Here is a 20,878-nt window from a genome sequence, read left to right as displayed (position 1 = left end):
AAAAAAAAAAAAAAGAAAATGCCATGTTTATTCTTACGAAGCTTTTCCATTGTTTCCTATGACCATGCACTTTCTTTTCATAAATGTTCTTTTTCTCAAATTGGGGATCTGTAACCACTATCACCCCCATGGAACCAGACTTCAGAGATCCTACCCCTCCCCAAGCCACAGCCTTGGCCAGATGCCATGAACTGGGGAAGTAAGGTCTCTACTCCAGAGTTCCTCCCTTGAACCCAGGGCATCCTGGGATGGTCTTACAGAGGCCATGGAAACCATGTGGCCATGGGCATGATTTGGGGTGTATGTAAGACAGTACAAATATCTTAGCAGATTTAAGAGTCCTGCAACCAGTAAAAGGTTGAGTTTCAGTTGCTTTAGTCTGAGCTAGAGACTCAGTCAGTTTACAAAGAAGACCTCCCCAAAACCAAGTTGAAGCTGTAAGTGTTTGGGGCTCGGTGGTAGGGAATACCTCCCAGGCCCACCCCAAGCCTATGGGGTGGTGGGCTTTTCTCAGAAGGCCAGCATGCAGAGGGCACCCACTACTGTTCCTTCTCCTCTCATAGCTCAGCACATAAATCCCAAGTGTCACCAGTGTTTAGGTTTTGGTCAGGTGCTAACAGCCCAAGGGTTGCACAAGATGAGAGGGCTTCTGCCTGTCTGGGTTGCTGATCCCAAGGTGGACATGCATGCAGGGCTGTACCCCTCAGCTGGGAGGAGGGAGGGAGTGGTAGAGACCCTTCAGTGCAAACCGCCTCACCACCATCTCAAGGGGTGTCTTGCTTTCCTGTGATTATAGGATCTGCAGCGAGACATCGAGCAGCACAGTGCTGGGGTGGAGTCCGTGTTTAACATCTGTGACGTCCTGTTGCATGACTCCGATGCCTGTGCAAATGAGACCGAGTGTGATTCCATCCAGCAGACCACCAGAAGCTTGGACAGACGCTGGAGGAACATCTGTGCCATGTCCATGGAGCGGCGCATGAAGTAAGAACATAGCTGCCATGGGCATCTTCAGTGCGGTCAACTGCACTCTGCACCCCTCTGACCTCAGTCTCAGGGACTATTTTGCTTGCCGCACTTGAGAAACATGCCAAGACTTGGCATGGTGGCTCACGCATGTAACCCTAGCCCTTTGGGAGGCCAAGACTAGCAGACTGCTTGAGCTCAGAGAGTTCAAGACCAGCCATAGTAAGAGTGAGACCCCATCTCTACTAAAAATAGAAAAAACTAGCCAGGCGTTGTGGTAGGCACCTATAGTCCCTGCTAACTGGGAGGCTTAGCCAAGAGGATCACTTGAGTTCAAGAGTTTGAAGTTGCTATGAGCTATGATGCCAGGCACTCTATCCAGAGCGACATAGTGAGACTCTGTCTCAAAAAGAGAAAAGAAATGTGCCAGGGATCAACAGAGAGAACCTAGTAGGTGCTTATTAAAGAATTATTTAATGGGCATGCTGTCTTTGCCCAGTTCTCCGGTGGTTCAGGGAGGCCCACGGGCTGGCCGTGCTGCCTCTGTTCGCCTTGCAGTGAGTTTCAACCTCTGTGCATCAGGAGCTCTGAGGTGCTTCCACAAGGAAGGTGTTCGGACAAGCTGCGACATCCTGGTTATTTCCCAGAGTGTTCCACTAGTGCTGCAGGTGTAAGGGGGCTGGTAATGGGCCTGTCGGGGGCCCAGGGTGACATGGATGGCTTGTGCTAAGCTGCCTTCTTCCCATCAGAATCGAGGAAACGTGGCGCCTGTGGCAAAAGTTTTTAGATGATTATTCCCGCTTTGAGGACTGGCTCAAGTCAGCAGAGAGGACAGCAGCCTGCCCAAATTCCTCAGAAGTGCTATACACGAATGCCAAAGAAGAGCTGAAGAGGTTTGAGGTGAGCACCCTTCTCTGCCCCAGTTCTCCAGGTATAAGCAGGCTCACAGCAGGCTTGGCCAGCCTCCCCCACCTCTGGCAAGGGCTGTGTAGTCCATGCCAGCTGTCAGGCAGAGAGCTTGGAAGCCTATTCCCTAGTCAGCGTCAGGACTGGGGAAGTAAGCCCTCTGTGGCCGTCGCATTTGGGGGATGGACCCCTTGAGGCAGGTTGCTTGGGACCTGGAGGGCAGTGTCCCAGCCCTCTTTGCACGAAACAGCAGTGACACCACCACCCCCACCCCTCTGTGTGCCGCAGGCCTTCCAGCGGCAGATCCACGAGCGGCTCACTCAACTGGAGCTCATCAACAAGCAGTACCGGCGGCTGGCCCGGGAGAACCGCACGGACACGGCCAGCAGGCTGAAGCAGATGGTCCACGAGGGCAACCAGCGCTGGGACAACCTGCAGAGGCGGGTCACGGCCATCCTGCGGAGACTCAGAGTAACCTCCTCTACATCATTGGGGTTGTCTGTAGATTTGCAAGGAGCAGCGACACGCGATATGCAGTGGCAGGCTTAGGGCACCCAGCAGCGGGTGGAAGGTTTCAGTTTAGGCCTGTGCTATCTTGACATCCCTCCAACACAAGCAACTTGAAGCTGCCAATGTTCTTTTTTTAAGAGAGAGATTGGCTGCATTGATCTGATAATCGCCTGTGAGGTGGCAATCCTTCATTAGAGGGAACAAATCTCCTCCTCTGAGTCTTCCTTCTCTGGGGATATACACTCAGCTATGTCACTGAAGGCAAATGGGGCTCTGGGTCAACCTCAGACCTGCAGTGTTCTTCCATCTTAAAGGTGCTAAATTCTCTGTCAGGCAGAAGCCTCTGTGAGATACTGACAGGTGGAAACAGGCAGAAGGCCTGGCCCTACCCCTCAGGAGGTTCCTCAAAGGAAAGAGGGAAATCACTGACTTAGACTAGAGAATTACAGACTTTAAAGTGCTCAAAAGGACCCCAGGGGCCAGGGTCAACATTCCCACACCTTCCCTCATTTGCCAGTGAGGATGCCAGGACCCAGAGAAGCAGGGGCTTGTTTGGTAGCACACAGCCAATGTCAGCCCCCAACTCCCGCATGCACTGTCTGGGTTTCCCAGACGCAAGTGTCTCTCTGAGGACTCTGGGCACCCCTTCCTTGTGGCCAGAAGGAACCTTGTTGTCTACTGAGCTCTTGTTCTGGGCTTGATACAAGTGGGATTTTCTGCCCTTTCACAGCATTTCACCAACCAAAGGGAGGAGTTCGAGGGGACCCGGGAGAGCATCCTGGTGTGGCTCACAGAGATGGACCTGCAGCTGACCAACGTGGAACACTTCTCAGAGAGTGACGCTGACGACAAGATGCGCCAGCTGAATGTGAGGGCCACTGCTTTAGTGCCTCTTAAAAGAGCACAACTTCGTGGTAGAGAGCTGGCCATGTACAAATTCTACCTGATACTCTGAGAGCAAATCCAGAACCCTAACAGCCAGGTTTCTTCCCACCTGTGTACTACTGGCTTATCATAGCCAAGGGGTGTCTGTGTCTGCTGGGGCCAAGAATATACACCCCCTGCTCTGCTGTTGTTTCAGATTCTTGCATTACAGTTTAATCTCACTATGATTTTCTCCGGGGGAGGAGGTTGTGAAATAGAAATCTGCCTTTCCTAAGATAATGGCACCAATGAACATAATTGTTTGTATCAGCAGAAGCAAATGCCCACTGGTGGCATACTATGGGAAGTTTTCTGTTTTCACCAGGTATCAATAAGATAAGTTCTCTCCCTCACACTCAATAACAGTAAATGTCCATCCATGTCAGACTTTTATTAGTTATTTTAATTGGAAAAGTCAGTACCCAGAAGGAAGAGAGACAAAATGTTACCATCGTTTTGAATTCTTAAATTGTCTAGCTGGGTGTTGTGGCAGGCACTGTAGTCCTAGCTACTTGGGAGGCTGAGATAGAGGGATCACTTTAGGCCAAGGGGTTGCTGTGAGCTGTGATGCCATGGGACTCTACCCAGGGTGACAGAGTGAAACTCTGTCTCAAAAAAAAAAAAAAAGAATTCTTAAATTGTCGTTGTTGTTCAGTTAAAAATTGGTGAAGCTGGAATACTCATGAAGGAACAAAATAAGAATCACATTTGGATGCGTTTTTTTTCTGTCCCTGTTATAAGAAACAGACACCATCTATATGCTAAGGGGATCTGTCTTTGAAGTTCTTTCTTTCTCATCTCTAAATAGGGCTTCCAACAAGAGATTACGTTAAATACCAACAAGATTGACCAGCTCATCGTGTTTGGGGAGCAGCTCATCCAGAAGAGTGAGCCCCTGGATGCCGTGCTGATTGAGGACGAGCTGGAAGAGCTGCACCGCTACTGCCAGGAGGTGTTCGGCAGGGTGTCCCGGTTCCACCGGCGGCTGACCTCCCACGCCCCAGTAAGGGTGACACCATCCCCACACTGCTCAAAGTTTACATGGGAACTGGATTTTTATAGAATAGGGAAACTTATCTTGTAATGGTTAGTTAGGGTTGATTTTGGGGTTTTTGGGTTTTTTTTGGTAGAAAAGCTACCTTGAGGCCAGACACGGTGGCTCACACCTGTAATCCCAGCACTCTAGGAGGCTGAGGCAGGAGATTCGCTTGAGCTCAAGAGTTTAAGACCAGCCTGACCAAGAGCGAGACCCCGTCTCTATTAAATATAGAAAAAACTAGCTGGGCGTTGTAGTGGGCACCTGTAGTCCCAGCTACTTGGGATACTGACACAGGAGCATCACTTGGGTCCCAGAGTTTGAGGTTGCTTTGATTTAGGCTGAGGCCACAGCATTCTGGTCCAGGCAATAGAGTAAGACTGTCTCAAAATAAAAAAAAGAAGAAAGGAAAGAAAGAAAAAGGCTACATTGAAACATTTTATTTCCACTTTTATTAATACAGAGCCATGATAACTAATTTCCATTGACCTGGTGGGAAGGATGGTACTTCTGAAAGTCCCTGCTCCCTAATCTCTTTTTAATCTATTTCCTCAATACAGGGCTTTTCCAGCATGTGTCAGCAGCCCTTGAATTCACTGATGACTCTTCTGGTTTTGATTACATTAGTAACTTAGGAATGTATTTGCTTTTTCCTGTCTCTTAGTTTCTGAAAGCTTTTAATGTTTGTTTGTGAGATAGAGTCTCACTCCCTCAGTAGAGTGCCATGGTCATTTTTCTTAGACTGAGGCATTACTACACAAGCAGAACAGACACCAAACAATCAGATTGGGGATAAAAAAGAAAGAACCTGGTATATGTGGTCCTTGAAATTGTGAATCTTATCCAGAACATTCTAGCTTTCTTTTTAAAAATACTCTGACTCACAGAGGAACCTGTTGTTAACTTACATCAGTGAAACTTTGGCAGCTTAATTCAGATTATCATACTTCAGCTTTTTTCCTAGGAAATATAGCTGGAGTTCTGGAAAACACAAATTCTAAGTCGCACTCCCCATTGTCTAAACTAGAGTAACCAGAAACAGGACCTGGAAACTTGATTCTTTTAAAGCCGCAGCCATTTTTGGAAACTGCTGGACAGGCAGACTTCCAATGCTCCTTCACGCTGCAATATCCTAAGATTTGGTTAATTTGAAAAACTGGATATTCCTGTCTAGGGCTTGGAAGATGAAAAGGAGGCTTCTGAGAATGAAACGGACATGGAAGACCCCAGAGAGATCCAAACCGACTCTTGGCGTAAAAGGAGCGAGGAGCCCACGTCACCTCAGTCCCTCTGTCATCTAGTGCCGCCAGCACCGGGCCCCGAGCGGTCTGGCTGTGAGACCCCCGTCAGTGTGGACTCCATCCCTCTGGAGTGGGATCACACAGGTGACGTGGGGGGCTCCTCCTCTCATGAAGAAGACGAGGAGGGCCCGTACTACAGTGCACTATCAGGTAACAGCCAGGCTCCTAGGTCACTTGCAGGTGACCCACGTGGCTATGTTTTCAGCCCCTTAGCAACACGGCCAGCTCTTGGTTGCCCAGAGCCCAGCTGGCAGCTGACCCAGCTCCTGTTTTCCTGTGGTCTGTCCTGCCCTGGGAATAGGCTTGCTCCTATTACAGGTGGAATGAAAGGAAAAAAGGCTGGGCGCCCGTAGCTCAGTGGCTAGGGCACCAGACACATACATTGGAGCTGGCCGGTTCGAACCCAGCCCGGGCCTGCTAACCAAAAATGACAATGACAACAAAAAAATAGCCAGGTGTTATGGCAGGTGCCTGTAGTCCCAACGACTTGGGAGGCTGAGGCAAGAGAACTGCTTAAACCCAAGAGTTTGAGGTTGCTGTAAGCTATAATGCCACAGCACTCTACCAAGGGTGACAAAGTGAGACTGTCTCAAAAAGAAAAAAGAAATGAAATTCATGTTTAGACATTGAGACTCGTCATTGAGGGGTCTGGCTATGTGGGACCCATCAGTGAACCCAGTCGGGTTTTCAGGGTATCAGTAGATAAAGCATCTCCATTCTTTCTGTGCCTCCTACAGTGACTTTGGACACTTAGGAGTTGGCTTTAAAAAAAAATTATTCTGGTTTTCAAAATCCTTTTCATAAAAAGGACAGAAGGTAGTTGTCTCCTTAAAGCTGGCAGTGTTCCTAGTATGTGAACTTAATACTCGGGCATTAATCTGCAGGCACCTCCAGTGAGGACAATGACATTATTCTTTTTCAGATGTAGAAATCCCTGAAAATCCTGAGGCATATCTTAAAATGACCACAAAAACTTTGAAAGCGTCTTCTGGTAGGCCCCTGCCCATGCATGTGTCTCAACATGGCAGCACCCCATGGCGCACGCTGCACCCTAAACCTCGCTCTGTGTCATGTCTGACCTCTGCCTTCTGTGGACACCATGCGCCCTGGTCCTTGTGTCATGGTGTATTTACACTGCCGTACTCACCCATACCCGCGTGTTCCTTACAGAACCCCACCCAACAAAGCAATCTCAACACCATCCCTCTCCTTCCCCCTCCAGGCCTATGCAGAAGGGAATTTTTCATGGTGCCTTTTTTGATTTTTATTTTTCTTCCATCTAACCAAGGTTCTTTGGCATGGGCCAGGCTTTCTTTGTGCTGGCTTGGTTTGGAACTACTCCCTTGCTTAGGGTGATGTCCTGGGAAGGGGTGGGCAGGGGCAGAGGGCTGTTGCATTTGCTGCAGGAGAAGAAACCTTCCTTTCCAGCTGTGGAGGCGGGGGAACCACAGCAGCCCTTTGGCCCCCAAGTCCATCTTAATGTTCCCTCTTATCCTTGCCCCTGGAAGGCCCCCAGACCCAGCCTTGCCCCCCGACATCCCCACCACTCGAGATCCCATCCCCACACCACTCATCCCACAGCAGACCGCGTTTGTCGTGCTCCGTTGTGACCCATCTAGTGACGGCGCAAGGGCGCTCAGTTGCATGACTCATTTCATTCCCTTCTGGGACGTACTGACATTTTGCAAACATGCATGCTTTGCAAGGAAAGCTGCAGAATTCATTTTTATACTGTCATCCGATGCCATGTTATCCATGACCTTTTTTGTATCACTAAACAGACTACACAGAAAACGGATTATCACTTGCTGTTTTTTTTTTCAGGTAAATCCATTTCTGATAGCCACTCATGGCATGTTGCCGACACTCCTTCCTGTCCCAAGCATCACTACAAACAAATGGAAGGTGACAGGGACGTACCACCCATCCCCTCAGATTCCAGCACCCCTTATAAACCACCCTATGTAAGTCTTTACCGGAAATACAACCCAAGTGTGTGAGTAGTAGTTAAAATATTTGAAACAGGGAGATTTTGATGTAAACTGTACATGCTCACTCCCAGGGCACATTTTGAGTTGATTGTCTCAGGGTGATGACATCTCTGCCAAGGTGTCTATAGTTGGCAAAACTGACTAGATTTAGAGACAAAGTTTCTAGCCAAAAACCATCCTCATGTGTGTTGGTGTGATGTGACAGTCATTGTTACTGTTGAGTCAGTTGTCCATGCAAATAGTGAGGAAGCAAATTTGGCTTTCCCGAACTGCTCCTGCACTCCCAAGCCCTCGTCACATTTACCTTTTGACCACATATCCTGTTCAGAAAATCATGATCTTCAGATTGGATGGTGTGCTGCAGAGGACTCGGGTTTGATTCCTAGGCTTGCCAGTAAGTTGCCCTGGGGCCTTAAGCACATGGCCTTGCTCTGGAAGCCTTTCTTTGACTGAAGATAAACCCACCTTACCCTACTGTACTTGTTAGGGTTAACGTGTATAATAGAACAGAGGGTCCTCAGAAGTGGTGGTCACTGTTACCACTTCCGTACTGGTTTATTGTTGATAGCAGTGACCACTGCCCCCTTAGCGACATTTTCTTCCGGCTACCTGAGTCTTTGGCATGACTAGGTAGCTATTGGGGTGCAGCCTCAGGTTTAATGTTGGCCACAGATCTTTCTTAATACAGAGAATTAACAACAAGAGAATTGAAATAAAGGAGAGAATATTGCTACATAATTGGAGAAAGTTCTGCCTTTACGAGGTCAAATCTGAGTCCTTTGACAATGCATTGTCCATACCTGATTCAGAAAGTCTCTACGTCTTGCTTAGCAAGCAGTTGTCATTTTTCATCTGTCCCTCTGTGGTTTGGAATAATGAGATGGGGGTGTCAAGGAGAAGAAACCCTTGCTCAGACCTTTGCTTTCTGTCCTGGGCACATCTGGTTTGGCCTCTCCTGGCGATTATATTCATGTTCCTCACTTAGTCAGTTTCGAAAACCCAACCTTGTTATTGTTTCTTAAACCAAGCATGTCACAACAGATCTGAAAGGTTTTTTGTTGGATTTCTCCCCCCTCACAAATAGGCCATATGGACACAATGCAAACAAAGCATGACTTTCCTAGAAGGGATGCGTTTATTTTTGGAAGGCCTGGTGTAATAGCCTGATCAGCTCTGTGATCACATAAGAGTCTGTATATGTGATAAAAAATGAATGCGTGGTAATGAGTGCCCCTGAGAGGGGTCTGCCCTCTGTGTGCTCCCCATTCCCAGTGGGTATAATGCAGCCATCTCCACAGAGTGATGGGGGAGAGAAGTAAAGTAGTGTAAAACACTGGAAATGTGCAGGTGCTGGCTCGGCGCCTGTGGCTCAAGCGGCTAAGGCGCCAGCCACATACACCTAAGGTGGAGGGTTCGAATCCAGCCCGGGCCCACCAAACAATGACAGCTGCAACCAAAAAATAGCCGGGCCTTGTGGTGGATGCCTGTGGTCCCAGTTACTTGGGAGGCTGAAGCAAGAGACTCACTTGAGCCCAGGAGTTGGAGGTTGCTGTGAGCTGTGATGCCACAGCACTCTACCCAGGGGGACAGCTTGAGGCTCTGTCTAAAAAAAAAAAAGAAAGAAAGAAATGTGCAGGTGCTCCCTGCTGATGGTCTGGTGCATGGTATGTGTGAAGAGTGGTAGGAAGCATGCAAATTAACACATTGGCCATTTTTCCTCCACCTTTGATGTCTCCTCCGCTTCCCCTCCCTGGGCCTCTGCCAAGGCTTGATTTCTGCCACCCATGCACCTCTGGATTACAAGCAAGATACTCTTCAAAGGAAAGGGCCCTGTCTCTCCTTATTTCTTGTCTGTTAAAATGAACCTAGTTGTTCCTTAGATAACCTTAAAAAGGTTTAGACAATAACTTAAAAAATTCACTCATTCCAGGTAAAGCTGCTATTACCTTCAGGAAAAGAAAGCCCTCGAGTCATAAATGGCGACCCACAGCAGGAAGATGAAGGCCTAGCTGGCGGGAACGGGCAGCAGCCAGGTACTGTCCAACTGGCAGTAAAAAGAGCTGGACTATAAGCTGGGCACAGTAACTCACGCCTGTAATCCCAGCACTCTGGGAGGCTGAGGTGGAGGATTGTTTGAGTTTAGGGGTTTGAGACCAGGCTGAGCAAGAGTGAGACCCTGTCTCTACTGAAAATAGAAAAATTAGCCAGGTGTCATGGTGGGTACCTATAAACCCAGCTACTCCAGAGGGTAAGGCAGGAGGTCACTTAAACCAGGAGTTTGAGGCTGCTGTGAGCTAGGCTGATGCCACAACACTATAGCCTGGGCATAGTAAGTCTCTGTCTCTAAAAAAAAAACTAGAGGTGGAGTATGGTATTTTGGGTTGGTTGGGCATGTAAGTTCTTACTCAAGAGAATATTAATTAGGAATTCACCTACTATACTGCACGTAATAATTCACTAAAACTGTTGAATTTATCCTATACATGCCAGTGTTATTTTAAAATCAGCTGATTTGTATTATGAACAAATCCCTAGGCTATTCAGTTTAATTTGGAAAGCATTCTTTAAATATTGATAAGATGGGCCTTGTATGGCGACATGTATGATTTCAGTGACATAATTATTTGTAAAGATGGGACATGAAAATGATGATCAGAGTGTTGTCTCATGTGTCTCCTCATTAAACCAGCTCAATAATTATACAGGTAATTACTCAACTAAATCTAAAGTAAAGCTGATGGCATTGACCTGATCGTTCATGGACCAACAGGGAAAACTAGAAAAGTTCATCATGAACTGAAATGCTGAACTTGAGACCATAGCACATAGTGGCAACAGATTGCGCCCCACTCCACTCCAGCTTCTATGCTCCTGCAAAGGGGCAGCATGCCCTACAGTTTTTTATCACCCTGACTCCAGAAAAATTAGCTGAAGTCAGAGAAATCTATTTGCATTATCGCTTTTTGAAATAGGCAGCTTTTTATTTCAGGTGCCTTTGACAGATGGGAACTGACTCAAGCACAAGAACTGCAGGACAAATTCAGGATGAAACAAAACTTGGAGCAGCTAAATTCTGATATCAGCAACATCACCACTTGGCTGGAAAAAACTGAAGCAGAGCTGGAAATGTTAAAGATGGCAAAGCCCCCCTCCGACATCCAAGAAATGGGTCTCAGAGTGAGAAGACTGCAGGTGAGTGAGATGTGAGGAGGAAGGAGGATTCCATGAGTGTGTATGTGTATGTGTGTGTGTGTGCACCTCACTTTGCTGGCCAAATGTACAGATGTCAGTGGTGTGGGCGCAGCTTGCAGATGGCATGTGGTAGAGGCCAGTCTCTCCCACTTCTCTGTAAGTGACAAGGACATAGGTGCAGATTTTTGTTTCCATATGGAAGACAAATGATCCCATATCCCAGACCAGCAGTGGGGAAGTATGGCTCAGATCCCCAAGTGATGTCCAAAGCACCCCTAGACTTTTATGGACCTGCTGGTCGCCACATGGGCAGCAAAAAACCACCTTTCACCAATCTGTACACAGCAGTTCCAGGCAAGACTAGGAGCAGAGGCTCGCTTGAAAAGGCAGGATTGGGCAGGGGGCAAACTTGCCTACTGATGAGTCCTGTGGCCTGACCTGGCTATCCTGGGTTTGTTTGTTTGTATGTATGTTTTGTTTTTTTGAGACAGTGTTGCCCTGGGTAGAGTGCAGTAGCATCATAGCTCACAGCAACCTCGAACTCCTGGGCACAAGTGATCCTCTTGCCTCAGCCTCTGGAGTAGCTGGGACTACAGGTGCCTGCCACAATGCCCAACTAGTTTTTCTGTTTTCATTTTATTTTTTGAGACTGAGTCTCACTTTGTCACACTCCATAGAGTGCTGTGGCGTCACAGATCACAGCAACCTCAAACTCCTAAGCACAAGTAATCCTTTGTGTCAGCCTCCCAAGTAATTGGGACTATGGGTGCCTACCACAATGCCCAGCTTGTTTTTAGAGGCAGGGTCTCACTCTTGCTCAGGCTGGTCTCCAACTTCTAGACTCACTCAATCCACTTGCCTTGGCCTCCCAGAGTGCTGGGATTACAGGGCCTGGCCCTGGCTACCCTGTTAGGAGGTGGGATATGTCACCCACGTAATCTACCCTGGCCCCAGTGGAACTAGCCTCAGGGGTGCAGTAGAGGTACAGTTTGAGCCTTGCACTTTGGAGTATGAGCATGAGCTCCTAAGACCCAGGATAGCAGTCTTAGGGTATCCAGGCACTCTTTACATCTTTACTTGAGTTTTACCTTTTCATTAACATGGCAGGGGCTACTGTTCCTCCTAAGGGAGAATATTTCTGGATAACACCAAGGGGCAAATCAGGATAATTATATGTACTTTGTCTGGAAGACTTTTAATTGGGTCTAGAAATGTTATTAAGCCAGCTGAAGAGCAGGGGCTACAGAAGTCAGCAGGGTCAAGTTGGCCCAGCAACAGGCAGGCCTCTGCTCTGGGGCCTGGCCAGCCAAGTTCACTGACTGTGTGTGGCAGCTCCTCACCTGACACATCCTGGCCAGTCACAGGCGAGCCTGGAAGAGCATGTGGAAGATCTGCTCCCTACTGAGGATCCGCATCCCTATTTTCAGAGTGCCTAACCCGATCCTCTCCTTCTGTGGCAGGAGATATTAAACGCCTTTGACACCTACAAGGCCTTAGTGGTCTCTGCCAACACCAGCAGCAAGGAATTCCTGCAAACCCCGAGTGCCGAGTCTAGGGAGCTCCACAGTCGGCTCCGCCAGCTGAGCCTGGGCTGGGACGCGGCACAGGGCGCGGTGGACAGCTGGAGAGACGGCCTGCGACAGTCACTCATGCAGTGCCAGGTATGCTGACCCGGTGCCCCACGTGGTGGGGGCAGCAGATATTTTTATCTCCAGCAGGCTCGTATCGGGATTACCATTTGCTTTTAAGAGGTCTGCCTGTCCTCTCAGAGATCCCATGTGGGCCCTGCTCTCTGCTCTGCCGCCCCGGCCCATGCCTGCCTATATAAAGGTTCTAGCAAGCAGCCTGCGGGCCAAGATGCCACTGACCAGCTCCCCTGTCTCTTCTTTAGCCAGAGTGATTAAGGCCCTGGACTTAGGTCCATTTAACCCTATTTGAACTTACTAGATGTGGGACTTCAGGCAAATCCTTGGTCCTCCTAGACTTCAGGATTCTCATCTGAAAAATGGGAATCATTTTAGTGCCTCTCTCGGGTTCTTTTTAGGTCTAAATGAGGCAGTGTGTATGACCTGGGCCCTGTACCTGCCACAAGGCAGTGTGTATAATCTTGGCCCTGTATCTGAATGTGAGCCACTATAGCCTGTCTGCCATGAGTCCAGCAGGTAACGTGTGTGGCCTTCACATGTGCACAGTCAGGGCACCCTAAAGCCCCCATCCTATGGCCACATTTCACTGGCTGCCCTCAGGACCACTCCAGGCATGCTCCTTCGTCTTCCCTGTGTTCTCTTCCCTAGTTTTAGGTCCCTGGCATTTAATTTACGTCTAGCCCTTTTATGCACTGGGTAAGGCAAGAGAAGCTAGTGACTGTGCTGGATTAGGAGCTGCAGGCTGCCCCACAGCGCACCCCTTCCAGAGCTCTAAGGAAAGGCAGTGCTGTGGTGTGTGCTGTTTTTAAGGACTTCCATCAGCTGAGTCAAAACGTGCTGCTGTGGTTAGCAAGTGCCGAGAACCGGAGACAAAAGGTTCATGTTGCCGACCCAAAGGCAGACTCCCAGACCCTTCTGGAGCGTCAAAAGGAGCTCAGGGTAAGTTTCTTTCTACAGGGCTCTGCACTGCCACCAGCCTCCGTCAGCTCAGGGGCTCAGAGCACCCAGAGCCCTCACCAAGTGCTTCTGTGAGCAGTGCCAGCAGCATTTGTCTGTGACGTGTGACTTCAGCCCTCCCCTTCCTCCCAGGCAGCCATTTGTAGTTCTGAAGCAGAAAAACCCGCAGGGCTGAAAAGCTATAGTCCTGAGCAAAAAGTCTGAGATGCTCAGGAACTAGGGACCCAGGTGTTTGCAATATCCTGAGACACCTGAGGCCATCTGAATAGAAACTTGTTCTCCCTGGTGAATGCTGCTCGCTTGGTAGAAAACATAGTGCTCATGTGCTCTGCAGCCTGGAGCCGTGTGGGTTTTCTGTACCCACACAGGACTGTCTTACCTGGTGGAGGAGAGTTGTGTCTTCTTGGATTTGTCACTAACAAACCAAGATGAGATCTATATATTCTCATGGACATTTGTATCCATCAATTTATGTGGCTTAATTTTAAATATTTTAAATTTAATCGGAGTGCTGGCCATTGTTTAGAAAACACATTTTTTGTGCTAAAATTTTTGTAAAGCCCCGTTCTCTAGAGCAGCAGCATCCAGTAGGATGCTCTGTGATGATGGAGGGGTCCACACCTGCACCATCCCATGTGGGGGCCGCTAACCACATGTGGCTTCGGAGCACTTAGAGTGTGGCTACTGTGACTGGAACTGAATCTTTCGTTTACATTTAAATAGCCACATGAGGCCTGTGCAGTGGCTCACACCTGTAATCCCAACACTCTGGGAGGCCAAGGTGCAAAAATGCCTTGAGCTCAGGAGTTTGAGAGCAGCCTGAGCAACTAGCCAGGCATAGTGACAGGCGACTGTAGTCCCAGCTACTCAGGAAGCTGAGGCAAGAGGATCTCTTGAGCCCAGGAGTTTGAGGTTGCTGTGAGCTCTGACAATGCCATGGCATTTTACCCAGGGCTACAGTGAGCTTCTCTCAAAAAAATAAGTAAATAAAATAAATAGCTGCACATCCCTAGTAGTTGCCTGATGGAGCAAGATAATTACCCTCAGCAGTGGAAGCTGATTGGCCGTGGACGGGCCTCTGTGTTTTTTAATAGTGCAGTCATGCTGCTATTTGTGGACTGATTGACTTTAGGGTTCCCCTTCTCCTCCCCTCAAGAATAAGGGTCTCATCTTCTCACATCACCCCTTAACTTCTCTCCTCTAATTCCTCTGGTATCACAACTATCTTCAGAGTGAGAGGGAATAAAAAATAGGGGTAGGATAGAGCCTTGCTATCTAAATAGTGCTGGGCTGCAGGACTGCAGGACACAGGCAGATCAGAGAAGCAGAAAGTTCTGAAGTGGAGCACCACCCATTCTTTGTCCCGGAATGTTCCTGCCACTGTGAAAACCTCATCTGGCTACACTATCTTCCGTTTTGACAAGTAAATGTTTGTCACACTTTTTTTTCTTCAGCAACTAGAAAAGGAGCTAATGGAACGTCAGCCTCAAGTAGATTCCTTGCAGGAGATCTCAAACAGCCTCCTGATTAAGGGGCACGGGGAAGACTACATTGAGGCTGAAGAGAAAGTCCATGTTATCGAGAAGAAACTCAAACAGTTACTGGAACAAGTGTCCCAAGATTTAATGTCCTTGCAGGGAACCCAGGTGAGTCCACTTGCGGCTTTTAAATGTGAAGATGTCATATTTAACGTGAGCAGAGGCAGTGCTGTGGCCTTGCTGTGGAAGGCCAGCTGTGAGCAAGGGGCAGGTGGTCATTGTGGGGTCTCTGTTGTGCCCCTTTCAAGCTGTGCAGACTTAAAAAGTTGCATGAGGTCTTTGAACCTGTTTTGTCATTTGCAGAAGTGAGGTGACAGTGAGCATGAGCGGGGTTATGACAAGCTATCATTTCTGCCCTATCTTCATGTCAAACACACACCAGCCTTCACTTTCTCATGGAACACAGTTCTGAGTTTTAACCACTGTCCTGGTCACTTTCTCTGACCACTCTCTCATTTGTCTACTTCATTCTCTTCCAAATGTGATCTAGTTCAAAACAGATGGGACACCCAGATGGTGGCCTCAGCAGATTTAGGGCAGGTTTGGTCCCTGTGCTGCAGAGTCTTTGTATTTTCTCCTACACTGCCAAGACGAGGCTGTCCTAATGGTCCCGAGCGTGTCACTGACCTGTGGTGAGCTCACTGTCGACTGAAACCATTGCTGTGACCCTGTTGCTGCTGCTAAACTCACTCTTCTCGCTGAATGCAGTAGGTTTTCGATGCAAATGGTGGACCTTGCCTGGTTTGCATTCCCATTTGCCTGAAAAAGTCTCCATTAGGGCTGGGCACAGTGGCTCACATCTATAATCCCAGCATTCTGGGAGGCTGAGGCAGGAGGATTGCTTGAGCTCAGGAGTTCGAGACCAGCTGAGCAAGAGTGAGACCCCCACCTCTGCTAAAAATAGAAAAACTTGCCGGGTGTGGTTGTGGGCACCTATAGTCCCAGCTACTCAGGAGGTGAGGCAAGAGGATCTCTTGACCCAACAGTTTGAGGTAACTGTGAACTATGACATCACATAGTGTCATATGACGCCACTGTACCCAGGGCAACAGAGTCAGACTCTGTCTCAACAAAAAAGTCTGTAATAGTGGAGGTGAGCAATAAAATAGCTCCTTTCTCAAGAACGATGTGGGCTGGGGAGGGGGCCAGCTGCAGCACAAAGAATCTGCACAGAGCACATTTCTGTGTTCTTGAGACAATACAGAATCTTCTATTTCCCTGAACTGAACCTTTGGGGTCTGCATTTAGAACCCAGACACATCTCTGCCTGGCTTGGATGAGGTAGACATGGGCGACCAGCCTCCAGCAACATCTGCACCAGTCCCCAACACAAAGGTGAGAGCCCCTTTCCTTCTAGGAGAACTTTGCTGGTTATTTTTGAAAATTACTGAACGGACAGGACTTGGGACTCCAAGACCCCATTAGACATTTCATAACAGCAGGGGTCTGCTCCAACCTGCTGGTCAATGGAGAGGCTTACTCCAAGGAATTTTTTTTTAATTGAATTACACTTGTTAAGGACCTAACTCAATGGCCCTCTTCTACTTGGTTCATTTCTTTAGGATACAGTAGATTGTAGGTTTGTTGAAGTGCTTCCTAATTTTGCCATCAAAATCAGATCAATGAACTAGACCATGAAACTCTCAGTAGTTTAACAAACCCAATTATTTTCTTCCTCATAGAGTTTAATTTCAAATGTATTACTCTAGTTTCAAAAATCTGGGGCCAGGTGCAGTAACTCACACCTGTAATCCCCATGTGGGGTGCTAAGGTGGAAGGATTGCTTAAGCCCAAGAGCTGGAGACCAGAACAAAAACAGCCTTGGAAGCGAGGTGTAGTGGCACACCTGTAGTACCAGCTAGTCTGGAGGCTGAGATGGGAGGATCCCTTGAGCACAGTAATTTGAGGTTACAGTGAGCTATGATTTCTCTACTGCCCACCAGCCTGGGTGACACAGCAAGACTTTGAAAAAAAAAAAAAAACTTAAAAATGCAGGAAGGTGACCTAAGGGAGATACATAGTTTAAGGAAGGATATTTATCATTGACAGGACTAAACTGTCTTCAATTTATTGATTGGATTTTTTTTTTTAATCCAGCAATTTGGAGCAGAGAGGACTACAGGTGATGAGATGGAGACAGAGAACAGGTAACATGGCATTACAGTCACAGCGCTGGGTTCCCCTGTCCCACACCCCCACTGTACCAGTCTTCCCAATGCCACTGTCAAGATCCTTGTAAAAATCTGGCATTGTCTGGCCTGAAAAGGGCTAGGCTACTCTTCCAAAACTGAAACCCAGCTGTTGGCCCCATTATAATCCTGGATTTCTTATTTACGTCAGCAGGAGGTCAGGTGACACGAGTGGGTTGTCCCCTGGAAGCTCCCCGTCGGCTCTAACCTCCTGTGTTGGCAGGGTGCCTGGCGGGGTGCGGCCACGGCGCTCCTTCCTCTCCCGAGTGATCAGGGCGGCACTGCCCCTGCAGCTGCTGCTCCTGCTGCTGCTGCTTCTGGCCTGCCTGCTGCCCTCCTCTGAGGAAGACTACAGCTGCACTCAAGCCAACAACTTCGCCCGCTCCTTCTACCCCATGCTGCGGTACACCAATGGGCCACCCCCCACATAGAGGGCCCAGCCAGCCACAGCTCCGCACCACCAGCCTGACTGCCAAGGTGCCCAACTTGTGACCCCAGACCAATCTGTGGGTGACTCTTAACATTGGCAAGATCACAGGACATGCTGCAGGTCCTTTCTACTGGTCTTGTCCAGCTCTGGAGCCCAGGGCAGCTTTCAAATGAATTTCCTCCCCACAGACATAGCACCTGGGCAGTAGGCACCCAGGCATTTGGCAAAGCTAATTGATTGGTTTAGGGATTTCTGGAAATGGCAGTTTCCTGAAAAGCCAAGCACTTTGTAAATTTTGATTTATTTGTAAAACAGCATTATTATGTAGTCAATATGTTCAGTGAGCAATGGTGTTCATGACATATATTATATATTGTAGAAACAAGCAAGCAGATTTCACCTTAGAAATGGTCTAGAAACTCACATGCACCCTTAGCTGATTGATTGAAACAATCGTATTTAAAATGTTTAGAATCAGTTTTACTTTGATCAGCTAGCCATTTTGAGCTGCAGGTTATAAACCAAAATGTTTTGTTCAGTACCTAGATCTGCTTTTTTATATCACTTTAAATTTTTAAAGAAATTCTATTGCATGGATGTGGTTATTTGTGCATATTTTTTAACAATGCTGAATCTATATGAATAATGTAAACTTTGATTTTTTTTAAAGAAAAATCAGATCTTAGCTCAAGCTTTTGACTAATGTACAGTAAATGCCAAACTACAGACTTGATAGGGATGTTTTTGTAAGTTAATTTTCTAAGACTTTTTCACATTTAAAGTGCTGCTTCAGTTTGGTTTGACTGTTTGGCCACACGCGGGGATTGGTACAGAAACCTGAAGCTGTTTTGTGATATGTACAACTCAGATGTTTCTCATTAAAAGACACAATTAGTCAGACTTCTGTTGTCCTGCATTATGTTACAAGGCTGGTCAATGGTATGTTTAGTCTACCAAAGAACAAAAATCATTTTTAAAATATTGGGGGTGGGGAGCTTTTAGTCTAAGTTTTATGTTCTACGTATTTAATGTTTATAGGATTATTTATGAGATTTAGAAACCCATAACTTGTCCTGGAGAGAAGGCCCTTGGTTATGTGTAAATTACACAGTATGTGACCCTCAAATATGGTGGGAACTATGAAGGTGGAATCGCATGGAAAGGTAAGGATGGTTGCACCCAGTTTTTCTATTTCCAGCTGTCTCCAGAGCCAATTAACATAGCTGGTGTCTAACATGTTACAGGCAAAGCCACCTGCTTCCCAGGCAATTCTAGTAACCACTGTCTACTTTCCACATAAACAAAGAGAATAAACACTGGGTGGTGCCTGTGGCCCAAAGGAGTAGGGCGCCAGCCCCATATACCAGAGATGGTGGGTTCAAACCTAGCCCCAGCCAAAAGCTGGAAAAAAAAAAAAAAAAAAAAAAAAAAATATATATATATATATATATAGTGATACCAAAGAGGATAAACACTGGTTTCATTTTCTTGATTAGGCATGACTGGTCCCAATTCCTAATCTCTTGGCACCTAGGAGCCCCTCCTCCCCATCTCTGCAGAGCCCAAAGCTCAGGAGAAGCCACACCTAAGGGCTGTGCTGTTAGTGCAATTGGGGGGCAATGTTGTGTGAAGAAACTACTGGAAGAGAATCTGTCTTCACGCTTTCTTAGGTGTTGGAAGTTACTGAATTGTTGAACTGATAGAGGAAGAGGGGTCGTTTTTACCACGTAACTTAAAAGTATTGTAACTGTTTAAAATAATTTATCTTTCTTCAGGAATTCAGAATGGAATATAGATACTAGTTCCTTCACCTAATGACTATAAGTTCTTATATTCAGCTCCCCAAAAATACATTTTTTAAACCAAAATCATGAAGATCACTTTATTTATGTCAAAGTAAACTCTCTGCAACAGTTCCATGGACATTAAAGGGACACAGTAACAAAAAAGCAGGGCCTGGAGGAAGAGAAAGCAGTTCTCAACATCTGCTTCCACACCACAGCAAACATTCATGTCTAAAAAGTTCCAAATTTAAAACTTGAGTCAACAAATTCATGGTTCAAAGCATTCCTCAGGAAAGGGACAAGTTACAGCCAAACGACAGGCACTGCGGTGCACAGGACCACTGAGTAATAAAGTTACAGGACCAATAGGCACAGCATCAAGGCACCCAGCACAGGAAAACAAATGCAGCAATGTTGATCACACAGGCAACAGGAAATGATCTGGGCTGGTATCATCAAACCTTTGCCCTTCCCAAAGAGGTGGTTGGCCCCACAAGTGAATAGGATGCTTGAATTAAAAAAAAAAAAAAGCCTTGACTCCAAAACCACGAAAGGGTGGTAAGATGATCATATATTGCAGTAACTAGGTACATCCTAGAGCTGCCAGTGGAACCAAAATCCCCATGTTCGAAAGCTACAAAGAGAAAAGGGCATGTGTTTTCAGCGAAGGGAAGGAGGAACCTGCAGCCCCGATCCCCTGTGGCCTTTTGGATCCTTGAGTGGGATCTTTTGACTGAATTTAAATTTTACAGAATAAATCCTTCTCATAAAGGGATTTTGTTCTATGAAGTTTGGATTCGGTCAAGGGGTGGCACTTTAGTGGACAGGAAGAATAGAATTGTTCTTTTTCTTTCCACCTGTCCTTGCTCTGGTCCTATAAAGGTTCATGCAGAGCCCATCTAAGCTGAGAAGGTAGGGCCTAATCTAATCATATCCTCCCCATCCCCATCCCGATCTGCTGAGATTCAGCCCACTGGCCAGGAAAGCAAAAGACTTAAATTCCAGTGAGGCTTTGCCTTAAGTAGCTTTATGAACTTGAGTAGGTAAATTAATTTACACATGCATAAAGATGGAATTGAACTTCCACATCAAAAGTTTGCAAGCTGTTCCCATCCATCTGCAGGGTGTCTCAAGGAGGTGACACTTAAGCCACAGCAGCCACACATGGCAGGTTCCATTTAATGAACGGATTCTGCAATTTTAAAAGTTTTCTTTAACCTTTTGTTTTAATTAGTTGAACTGCACAATCCTTCCAGCACTGGACTTAGATGCCTCACGCCCAGCTCTGTCACTTAGTCTCTGTGTGACCTTGCGCAAGTTTGCTTAGACTCTCTCTAGCTTCCACAGCCAGAAAATTAGGGTAACAGTAACTATTACTAGGAATAAACATGTCTGAGGCATTGAGAACTGTGTCTGGCACAGATAATATTTTTAGGTGTGTTTTTATCATTTTCTTTAAAATATTTTTAGCAGTTTAAATGTGTCAAATCTTTTTTTTTTTTTTTTTT

General features: G+C 47.0%; 1 protein-coding gene across 2 annotated transcripts in view; it reads left to right on the top strand.

Moving 5' to 3' along the window:
- Window positions 1-18,486, top strand: part of SYNE2 (spectrin repeat containing nuclear envelope protein 2) — a 387,860-nt gene extending 369,374 nt beyond the window's left edge. Inside the window, exons 101-116 of one of the 2 annotated variants that reach the window (XM_023517601.1) lie at window positions 797-984; window positions 1,716-1,866; window positions 2,161-2,343; window positions 3,113-3,250; window positions 4,115-4,309; window positions 5,517-5,793; window positions 6,566-6,634; window positions 7,468-7,607; window positions 9,565-9,667; window positions 10,624-10,826; window positions 12,287-12,487; window positions 13,283-13,411; window positions 14,884-15,075; window positions 16,216-16,302; window positions 17,065-17,114; window positions 17,380-18,486. In XM_023517601.1, the coding sequence (XP_023373369.1) occupies window positions 797-984; window positions 1,716-1,866; window positions 2,161-2,343; window positions 3,113-3,250; window positions 4,115-4,309; window positions 5,517-5,793; window positions 6,566-6,634; window positions 7,468-7,607; window positions 9,565-9,667; window positions 10,624-10,826; window positions 12,287-12,487; window positions 13,283-13,411; window positions 14,884-15,075; window positions 16,216-16,302; window positions 17,065-17,114; window positions 17,380-17,587 (2,514 nt within the window). In that variant the 3' untranslated portion in view covers window positions 17,588-18,486. The remainder of the gene's footprint in view (window positions 1-796; window positions 985-1,715; window positions 1,867-2,160; window positions 2,344-3,112; window positions 3,251-4,114; window positions 4,310-5,516; window positions 5,794-6,565; window positions 6,635-7,467; window positions 7,608-9,564; window positions 9,668-10,623; window positions 10,827-12,286; window positions 12,488-13,282; window positions 13,412-14,883; window positions 15,076-16,215; window positions 16,303-17,064; window positions 17,115-17,379) is intronic. The other variant, XM_023517602.1, reaches the window with a different exon arrangement.
- Window positions 18,487-20,878: the final 2,392 nt, after the last annotated feature.

The sequence above is a fragment of the Otolemur garnettii genome, unplaced genomic scaffold, assembly GCF_000181295.1.
Source record: "Otolemur garnettii isolate 467f Iridium unplaced genomic scaffold, OtoGar3 scaffold00115, whole genome shotgun sequence".
In the NCBI taxonomy this organism is placed as follows: domain Eukaryota; kingdom Metazoa; phylum Chordata; class Mammalia; order Primates; family Galagidae; genus Otolemur; species Otolemur garnettii.
Note: the sequence above shows the minus strand (reverse complement) of the source record. Positions and strands in the feature narration are given on the sequence as shown.